Genomic DNA, 11,147 nt, shown 5'->3' with positions numbered 1-11,147 from the left:
GTATGTATGTATGTATGTATGTATGTATGTGTATCTATATTACTTCCTGAGCTGTTGCAGAACACGTGAACTGTCTGCCAGAGGAAAATGTATCTTCAAGCAAGTTCTTAGGCTTGTTTAAGTATTAGAAAAATCTTCAAGGACATTCTTTCATTGTACAATCTTATTTCTTTCTACTGTCATGACTTATATGCAAACTACACAACCACAGAGCTGACTAATAAGTAACAGACTCACCTTGCCCACTCCCCATGACCGTAACTCCTATTGCCAAACACGGACCAAAAGCCATGTCCTCATTAAATTGAAACTCTTTATCCCCATATACCAGTGGTCAACCTCAAATTGATGGTGGCATCAAATATTCATGTTATCTCACCTCCTCCATTCTCAAACCAGCCTTAAACTCACTCATTCTACACAATTTAGATTCTCTACATGTGCTACAACACAGCTCCTCTTCTTCCTAAAATTGCTCATGCCCTTCTCCACACAGAAGCATGTCCTATACAGCTACTAGCTATAATCCTCCTAACACTGCCTTAGTTTCCAAAACAAATATATATTCACATATAAATGAATACATAATAAAGGGAAACTTCTGTTTGCAGTCCAAAGCATCAAGGCGTCCCATTCATGAATTAGAGTAACCTACCTGCAAATTACGCAGCTCACATCAGTCCAGTTCCCTGTGGTCATTTTCCATTGCAGCAACAAGCACAAGAGGATATTCCCTGGCTGCTTGTTCAGAAGACCAGCATGTTGGAAATACATTCCAAGCAACAGCTCCCTCATAGGAACATTTTATTGTTATGCTGCTTCTTTCGAATGAGAGTATACAAAACTTAAGTCCTTCTTACAATCACAAATATGGTAACACAGCAGCAGCAGAAAAGGGGTTCTTCAAGTAGTAATTTTTCTTCTGGCAAGGACAGCAGGGGCCCCAGATTTTGCTGTGTCTGAAAAAAAAGAGTGCGCACTGGCAGCACAAACTAACCCTGGCCTTGTACAGACCCCTTGGACTCCGCTGCTGGGTAAGCAAGAGCTGAAGCTCCCTTGTGAAAGAAGAATGACATGGATCACAATAGCAGAAACTTCCTCCAAACAATGTAGTTTTACACAAAAATACATGGCAGCCATCTCCTAATCAGGAATTTCTATCAAATGCCATTTCTGAGTTTATGTATTTCACAAGCAGAACTGAGGCATGACAGGACCAGAACACATCACAACATGGCATCTCAGATGCAGGTTGATGGGACAGACAAGTTAGAGAAGTGAGAACTGGTATGCTGATACCTGACCCACCTTCACTAATGCAATACATCCTACAATGCATGAGATGCCCTCTTTGGTGCTCTTTCAGGGAAAGAAGAATTAAAATAAATTCAGTCTTAACTGATCTAGGATCTGAAATACTATTCATAGCAGCATATGATAAGCAGATTATAAACCAGGTCTGCAAGTTTGGAACTTGCCTTTCTGATATGGTTATTTAGCTTCTAAAATAAATATTAAAATTAATTAATTTCATGGAAGAACCTTATTTCAGGGTGTTTCCATTATCAGATAGTTGCTCATGAATCTTGGATACCAGAGGAATCCTTTGGTTTTTGTTCCATGTCTGAAATCTTTCCAAGGCTTCACTGGCATTCAGGTAGCAGTTGAAGTATACAGTAAATGTATAGATTACAGATTAATCCCTAATCAGACATTTAAAACTTTCAATGTACCTTCTTGAAATTATTTTTAAATACCCCTAACTAATCTTCCCCCACACCCCAAGTTCCTGAAGAGCTTTCTACTGTCAATTCCCATCTAATATACAAAGCCTACCTTCCATCTCTCACTTTGGATATTCCGCATTTGCCCTGTATGGAATCTGCAATGTTGTTCTGCCATAAAATCTACAGCCTAATAAAGGTGTATGTATTTATATATATTTACATGCCTGTGTGCATATATATATATATATATATTAGCAAACCTCTGCAGTTGCCTCCAGTGTAAAGCATAGTAACTTATGACAGTATATAAGAAGCTAAGAAATTTTACATATTAATTATAATTCCTGTAGTCTTTATTGCAGTCACTGAAGGCAAGAATTCCCTTATCTTTAACCAACTAGAATCTTGAAAGAGGTTCAGAGTTGCCTAAATCACAGCTAAGCATTAGGCAGTGTTTTATGAATTACAGCCTGGAAAATGCTCTGTGTCCAGTTAAAAATATGTTCTTGAGCATGTAAGAATTTGAAGACAATCTGCACATTAAAAAACATTTCCAATACAACATGGACTAACAAGAAAATTTGATATGGATTAAGTTATATATAATACAGTTTAAAATTAATTTGGGCACACTGGTGATAATGAAACCAGTAGTGGTACAGAAAGTTATTCCAATACTTCCATATTTAAGGATGCCAATGTAATTAAGCATTGACATAACTGGAAACTAAGTTGGATGCCTTTAAGAACTGCCCCCAAAATTAAATATAACCAAAAGTCTTGGCTTAACATTGTCTTAGGTCTGAAAGCTCTAATACTGATAGTATTAGTTATCAGTTCGGGTTCAAAGCAACCGAACCTTTCCTGTATTCAGCTGCAAGTTAACTTCACTAACCACTTTTGTAAAACATGTAATTTCTTGAGCTAACACTTTAAAGTTATATACACATGTTAAAGCGGAGTCCAACACATATTTAGAGAAGGAATAATTTAAGCAAGGATCAGAAAATCCCTTCAGAGGTCTGTTGAATTCTTCTCAAATTGGTTAGGGGGGTTCACCATTTGAACCTGATACTTAAGTTCATGACCTTTTTCCTATTAGAACATAAATCCATTAGTACCCCTCCTTCATTTTCTTATCAAAAGCTATTTGACCATCTTATGCTATATGCTCCAGGTATAAAATGATACTGCTAAACCTAAGGCAATGCAAACAAGAACACAGAGCAAAGGAAGTTTTCTTGAAGAGTTACACATGTTCTCCTTTATTCCCTTTTGTCTTTCACATTATTTTGGGCTTTCTTATTTGCCATCTGGTTCCTGTTTTAATCTTGCTTGTCTTTCATTTGGCTTGTGGCCTGCTTTGTTTTACCCCTCCCTCCCTACTGAGCACAACATGAAATCTCTGTTAACTTTCAAAATCACACTGATCATGGAATGATGCAGAAGGAATTTTATAGACTATTCTATAGTCTATATATAGACTATTCTATTTTATAGACTATAGACTATTCCCTATTTTATAGACAATAGGGAATATTATGGTCACTCAGCTTGACCTTCTCCATAACACAGATCAAAGAACCCAACCCTGTAACTTCTGGATCTATCTGCCTGTAACTTCAGTTTGACCAGCAATACATCTTTAGGAAGGTTACTTATAAAGACCTACCAGATCTGTATGATCATATACTTCAGTTCTGTCAATCTTGGTAACAGTCCCAAATGACAGTGAAGAGGCAGTTGCTCGGGTTTACCTTGATGCTTAACATTAGCATCTACTTGGATGATCAAAATGAACCATTTAACAGCATCTGGACAGAATCCTGAGGGTCCTAGAAACAGAATTCTTCAGGGAGTGTGTAGAAGCAACACCTTGGGGCACTGGGGAATATATCAAATGTACAGGGGGCAGAGGAGCTTAACAAAGGTATTCTAAAAGCCTTTGCTCTGTTTGCTAAGCTTGTTTTAGCTCTTACTTCATTGCTCTTTCTATCCCCTGCTATAATATCAAGTTTTCTACAGGCTGACAATGATACACAGATCATCAACATCATCATGCTGCTTTAATAGAAGAGTATGCTTAATGTTTGAAACATACACTTATTAGCAACCAACACAGATATTCTTCATTTTCCTGCTCCATCTGCTGGTGTCTGACTGTATCACAGAATAGGGCAACTAACCACCTGGCTTTATGGGCACAATCAACGTATCACGGATTACTTAATCAGAGGAAAAAAAGACATGGGTTGTTTTCTTCTCTTGAACAAAGATAAGATTCTTGATGAAAAATAACCACCTATATATCAAGTAGAACGGACTTCAAGAATTGAACTAAGCTTGCAGGAAGCATCAGGTGAGAATCAGCTGATGAGAAATTAACTGAAAGGTAATGTTCTCTCTGCTATATTGAAACATTACAAAAAATATCTGCCTGAAGTAATCCATTAGGTTTCAAATGAGACATTTAAGACATTGAAATATGCCCCCTACACACTTGCTTAGGCTGTCAGAAGTTGCACATTTTAAATATGTAATTTATACAGCATACAAACAACAGTTTACTTTTAAAAGCTGTTAGCTTTAAATGTTATTATCTAAGTTTTCTGCATTTATACATGTGCTTTGACACATAGGCAAGTAAAAATTCTCATTTGCATTTTAAAAATATTTCTTCAGCAACAAGAGAGCAAATGCATGGAAGTATCCTAAAAGGCCATTAGTCTTCTGCTTACATGGTTTGCAGCCTTCCATTCTGCACTTCCTTTACAAGGTGACTGCTGTTATTACATGAGGTAGAGATGCTACTGGAGAAGGTCAGTGCCGTGCCAAAGGCAGACTCTGTCATTTTCCTTCACCAACTGCAATACAGAGATAGGCATCACTCATAAGCAACATGTGATTCTCCTTGAGCACATGGAAATTGTTGCTTCAGCAGAATTGTCTGACCACTGTGACCCAGATACGTGCCATATTTACAAGGGACCGGATGTGTCCTGTGAACAGCCCATCCCAGAGATAAAGGCTGTGGGTTAAGAGCTAAAGCCAGACAACAAAATAACAATCAGGGGTTTTGGCAGCCAAAGCCTCAAGCCAAGGCTCAGAAAACAAAAGAAAACTATATTGATCAAAGCACTGACTGCCCAGACAGCAGCAGCAATCACCCACCACAAGTACTCTATCATGGTGGTGAAGGGGCAATTGCAAGTGCAAGAGCACCTCTGCTCCAGTGTGAGAGTCACTGCCCAGACACAGACATGCAGGCCCTGGCTGATAGGGTTTCTGCTGGGTCAGTCCTCAGCCAACTCCATACTGTGAGGTCTAGCAACTTGATACACTTTGGTTTCTATTCACTTACCACTCTCTAACAACAGCTCTCAGGTGCTTTGTGAGATATTCTGGCTTGGACTATTTGTCAGATTTTTTATATACTGCACTAGTCCTGTGGTTCTGGGTAGCATCTTATAGTCCTATCAAACTAGGACAAGACACTTCCTCTCCTTCGGTAACTGCATTACAGTTTATAACACAGCAATGTGCTCTGTGCCAGAAAGCTGTCTGTCTCCGTGTCAGAAGAAAGGAACCAGCCACCCCAAGCAACCAAACACTACTGAGTCCTGCATTTCACAGCAACCCCTTTACCTAGTTCTCCAGGCATGCATGTGTACACAAAGCTGTGCAGTGTTTTGCTAACCTCACAGTGAGATGCAACAACCTTACACTGGCTATGCATACCTATCATGGAACCCCCTGCTTTGAACAAATGACATCATAATCTAATCTCCCCATATACGTACACCTGCCTAGAGTAGCAGTCAGCACAATGCTGAGGTTTGTGCTGAACAGAATTCTCTTCCACACAGAAGGGCTAAGCTAAAAGATTAAAGTGGCATTTTGGGTAAGACTTACATAATTTCTGCTTAAAAAAGTCACTTTGCAGATCTGAGGTCCTATATTGGGAAAAAGGTGAAAGGAACCCCTGCACAGGGCCAATAGGCATGCCCACCAGGCCTTCAGGCAGTTCAGAAAGGCCAGACAGTCACTGGGTCAGTTGCATCTGGGCAGGACAGACAGCTACTTCTGCTTCCCCTACAGCAAAGCTCTGGGCTTTCTTTAATGGATCGCCATGATATAAGATGCATGATCAGAAAAAGAGAAGTGGCCAATGCTAACTTGAGCGAGCCTTCTTTCATTTTCATTTCTAGGGAACATACAAAACTAAACAAGCCTGGCATGTAACTACAGCTGGCTAAAAGCTCCTTTAACAACTGCATACCACTGGTGATGGCCTTCAACCAAACTTTCCATCCAACCTTGTGATCAGTCATTTACAGCTAGGTTAATACAGTGAAAAATAACCCCCTGCGGGATTCTTTAATTCTTCCATTTTCTCTTACTCCACGTAATGATTTCTGTTGCCTCTTTTCACAGTTCATTTGTAGTTAGATCTGGGAGTGTTCCCAGCAGTCAACAACTGATCCACAGTTACGTCATCCCCATTCCTTCTGCTAGCCCTCAGTTCTCTCTCTAACATAATGGCTGGCAATTCAGCGTACAGCTGAATTGGGTCATCAGGCTTGATGTGGAGAGCTAGAGCTGGAAATATTGGAAAGGTGGATATTTTACTATTCTCTTACAGCTAAGTGGAGCTTCCCTTGCTATTGTGCTATTATTAGGAAAGCCAAGGTTTGTAGACAAAGACTGGCAACTGCTTTGTAACCTCCATTTTTAACATAGAATTTCAGTATCTCCATATTGTTCCACCCATGACTGAAAAACCATGTAGATAAGCAAAAATTTTGAGAAGTATCATGGTTCACTTAGCCACTAAGTTACAAGGTAACAGCATTCCCCAAACACTAACAGCAGCAACAAAGGTGAAATAAAGGGCAACTGCAAAGCAGCTAGTGTTTAAGTATCTGCCATATTGCCGCAATCTTCTGTAAACAGGTAAATTATTTGGGATTCTGCCCTAACAGCACCACCTCCTGGTGGGTGAATGCACCAAAAAAACCCAAATTAGAATCTCATCACAAATAAACAACAAAAAAATTCTCTCTTAAGCTCCACCAAGCCAATTTCTAAACAATGCCCAGTATCACAGATAAAATTTTAATCTTCTCCTCCTCCCCACCCTCTGCCGCTTATTTCAAGGATACCATTCCAACTCAGAGTAAATCCCTCATCCCATCAAACTGCAATGGCTACAATCCTTACTGACATGTTTGCCATCATCTGATACCTACACTCCAGAAATCTTGGCACAGACTTGTGATGAAGCACTGCAGCAGTTCTAAATCACTGTTCTTGCACAACAGTACTGGACAGAACTAGTTGCTCTTACATTTCTTACTGTTATTACACAAGCTCACAGTTTTTCTTTTTGTTACAAATGACAACAGAATGAGTTACTGCTCCTTTCTCATTATCATAGCTTCTTCAGGCCTCAAACAAGAATAAGACCTAACTTTACATGGCACAAGATATATTATCACTTACAGTGGGGTTTAAAATACTCTGCTACAGTTATCTGCACACTTACTAAAATCTAAATGTTACTGAAACACAAAAGTTATAAAAAGGAAACTGGATCCATTAAAGCACAGACAGCAGCAGGTACTGACTTTTCACGGAGGCAGCAGAAGGAAACATTCAAAGAGCAAGAGCTCATGAGTACTGAGAGGTAAAAACAGGTAACTGTAAGAGATAAGTGACTTCGTATGTAGCACCATATATGAGTGACTTGGTCAGCAAATGGCATCAGCTGAACACACTTTTATTGTTTCTCTTCCCATTGCAAAATCAGTGTTACGGACAAGTTCCTGGCACAGTGGAACCACCAGCTTGGATCCATCTGGGGCATAATTGGACAAACGTAGCTACTCTTCAAAGCTGTACCATACCAGCTGCTTCTGAAGAAAGTCTAAGAGGAACTGATGTCTAAGGCTGATGTTCCCAATGCTTAGTTTTATATTTGTAGACAGAGTTACAGTCTCTAAATTTACCCTACACAAATAGGAAAAAATAGATTGTGTAAAACAAATATACACACAAAACAAAACAAAATATCCCTGTCAAGATAAAACACCTTGTTCCAACCAACCATGACAACATGTACAGGCAAGGGGACATTCACAGCACTGGGGTACAGAGCAGTAGTCACTGGGAGAGAGGTTCCATTTCTACCTGGGACTCATATTAGTTTCATAAGCAATGCTGTTTAGCATGCAAAATACCACTTCAGAAGTCAGAAAGATAAGGAGTGCTATTAAAAAGCTCCTGCTAATTAAATGTGACCATTTTTCCAGCTGCTGCAGACCCTGTCAGTGTATTACCTGGAAGTTTGGGAAGAGGAAGCTGGTGTAACGAACATGATGTGGTCCGCAAACGCTTAGACATTATTGAAGAGGTAAGAACTACTGTGCTGGCTCCTGGACCTTACCAGATCACTGCCCCATCCTTTTGGCCAAATTAAAGAATAATAATGTTTCTAGATACTGTCCCTTCTTGAGTTTGGTCTATTCAAGGTCTGACTTTTTTTTCAGATGTCATGCTTTGTAACTATCTGTAAAGCCATTATTACCAGAAACATATACTGATGAATTCCAAACAACTGATGAACCAATCACTATTATATATCAGCTTTTTCTAAAATGTTTATAACCATTCCATTAATATAACAATCTCAGAACTGATACTTGTGAAGTTTCACATCTGCTCATAGCTAATGTGAATTCTGCAGGTGACTCCAAGATTGACAGAGGAGTTTCTGCTTGCTCCTGCAGACTCTCAAGAGCTAAATGAACTATATGACTGGGATTCTAGGAAAGCTGCAAAGTTCTAAATTTTTTCCCTTGGTGCCTTAAGTACTCACAAGCTACATGTCCAGTGCTAACTATTCCCAGCTGGGTAGCTGCCAAACTGCATGCTGGTGCTTCTCAAATGGAATGGTTACTTCTCTCCTCCTCCAGTCCTAGCCCTCTTCTTTCCAGCCCATCAGCTACTCTAATCTTCCCTGCAGATTTTCCTGGATATGATGAAGATGTGAGAGAGAATTAAAAACAAATGAATGTAAAGCTCCCTCTAAAAAGTCAAATTATGGGTGATTCTTTATAAAGAGATGCTGTAATTTAACTCTTGCAAAACAAAGTTTTAATACTTCATGCCGCTAGAGGCCAGCATAACACAAGAAATATTTGAATGTGCACTATAAATTAAATTAGCATTATGGGACATTAGATTTGCACTTCCACTAACACATATGGTACAATTCCTTCCACTTGACCCTTTGACCACCCCCTTTCTCCATTTGTTTCCCTTGTTTTCATTAGAAGGTAATAAAAACAGTGGAGCATCTAGAATCAGAAGTCAAATCGCTCCTCAGCATCATCAGTGAGACAACACTGAATATCCCCATTGCTCCAGGAACCTCATTTACAGACATTTTTGATGGTAAGTATCAAGTGGGATATAACCTAAGCTGAAAACACAGTGTTTCAGTGTTACCAAAGACATAATCTTTTCTCTCCCCAAGATGGGAATTTCTTCATTCAATTCAGTGCAGCTAAGACCTCACCTGAAATATGGGGTCCAGTTTTGAACACCAGGTTTCAACAACCACTAAAGAGGCAGGGGGGAAGTAAAGGGGGAAAAAGCCTCCAAACACGGAAAAACCCAGCCAAGGAGCTAGATACATGAGCTACACCCAAAGGTTGTTAAATTGGGGATATTTAGTCTGAAGAGTATCAAAGTGGCTCACCAGAACGAGTAAGGCTACCACAAAGTTGAAAGCCGTGTTTTCTTCCCTACTGCAAATGTGAATAAAACAAGAAATAACACATCAAGAAAGACTCAAGCAGAATATCATGCAAAGTTTCTTACAAGGCCAGTGAACTACAGAAATAATAGCGCAGAACTGCAGAACAGCAGAACGGACTACACAATCTCGAGGTCTTTCAGTTTTAAGATCCTGCGATTCTTTAGTTTCATGTGTGATAAATGAAACAAAGGAAGGTAACAAAATACAAGAAAAGTTATTACAAGTATTACTATTCTGATATCTTAAATTCAATTTTGACATGCAAGCCTCTCACACAAAACATGCTCCTGGATAAATGTTTCTGGAATAAATTAAACCACAACAGAAATTACTTGGATGAAATCACCTGTTCTACAGAGCTTCTTATAACGCTCTGTCCCCTTCATTCTCTACATCAATAGTGTATTTAACAAGGTGAGAGACACTGCTGGTGCAAAATAAACTTCTGTGGAAAGGTATGAGCATCCACAGACATGGTTATGAAGTCAGTTATGTCAGTGTTCGGTTTTTGGTTTGTTTGTTAAAGATAGCTGTACATGGGTACATACACACATGCATACTGTAGTGCACTTACATAATAGAAGGTGGGCTTGAAGTAGACAGCAGTAGAGTTTATTTTGGCTTTTAGTTCTTGCACTTGGCTGTATGGATCTGGTCACCATGACTGGTATGTCCTCACCAACCTTGTTATTCATTAAAATTTCCAGTTTTCTGTGAGGGGCTGTTAACAGGCAATTGAGTTACTCTCCTGCAACAACTTCCTTTTTAAAAAAGTATTCCAATAACGCGTCATAGTGAATTTAAAATGGAAATCCTAAGTCAACGTCAGCATATCAGTAGCACATCTATAGTAAATACTACACAGATGGAGCTTGCAACAACTGCCAAATGGCTTAAGAATTGCAGATAGGACTTGCCTTCTGTGATGTGGTCAATCAAAATGACAATTCCCCACTTCAAAGTAGCAGGATTCATGTTTTAAAATTATGTTTATCCACAAAGATTGATCCTGATCTTATAACCAAAAATAATTACATCATCTCTTCTCTATACAGATACCAGCTGAGCACTGCAAAGACAGAAGACAGCTGAATGTAACGCTATGGTTGTCATAATCAGTTGCACTTTTGTTCATTAAATAAGCTTGTATTTCCAGAATTTGAGCAGGGTTGAATAATCCTCAGCTGTAGTTTGCCTTCTGCATTCCTATGCTTTATAATAAACAGGCATTTGCTTTTAGACACTATTTCAAATCTTTTAAATCTTTCGGCAGCCCTACTTTATCAAAACTGAATTTCAAATACAGCATTCTCAGTAAGAAAACAAGATCAGGTGAGGTCTGGAAGAAAAGCACAGCTAACAAACTTCGTTAATTCAAAAAAACTCCTTCTTCCCTAGCAAAGACGTGAACTCTTGTCATCAGTGTAAATCAGTGAAGATACACTTCCAGCTGCAATTTCCTCTCAAGAAGGAAAATCTTAGACTGTCTGACCAAAATGAGTGTATGGAGTGGTCCATCTTTGGATGCAGTCACATTGCTGCCATCGACTGAAACAGGAGTCCTATATGCACGTCCTAATCACAATTTGTAAGCTGGA

The 11,147-nt window shown here is 39.2% G+C and overlaps 1 protein-coding gene across 1 annotated transcript in view; it reads left to right on the top strand.

Annotated features, from left to right (window-relative positions):
* The window catches only part of PLAC9 (placenta specific 9), a 13,967-nt gene extending 3,179 nt beyond the window's left edge, over positions 1-10,788 (top strand). Inside the window, exons 2-4 of the mRNA XM_026855298.1 lie at positions 8,039-8,139; positions 9,062-9,182; positions 10,605-10,788. Of these exons, the coding sequence (XP_026711099.1) occupies positions 8,039-8,139; positions 9,062-9,182; positions 10,605-10,615 (233 nt within the window). The 3' untranslated portion in view covers positions 10,616-10,788. The remainder of the gene's footprint in view (positions 1-8,038; positions 8,140-9,061; positions 9,183-10,604) is intronic.
* Positions 10,789-11,147: the final 359 nt, after the last annotated feature.

Source organism: Athene cunicularia (assembly GCF_003259725.1).
Source record: "Athene cunicularia isolate RWA chromosome 9 unlocalized genomic scaffold, athCun1 chr9_part1, whole genome shotgun sequence".
NCBI lineage: Eukaryota > Metazoa > Chordata > Aves > Strigiformes > Strigidae > Athene > Athene cunicularia.
Note: the sequence above shows the minus strand (reverse complement) of the source record. Positions and strands in the feature narration are given on the sequence as shown.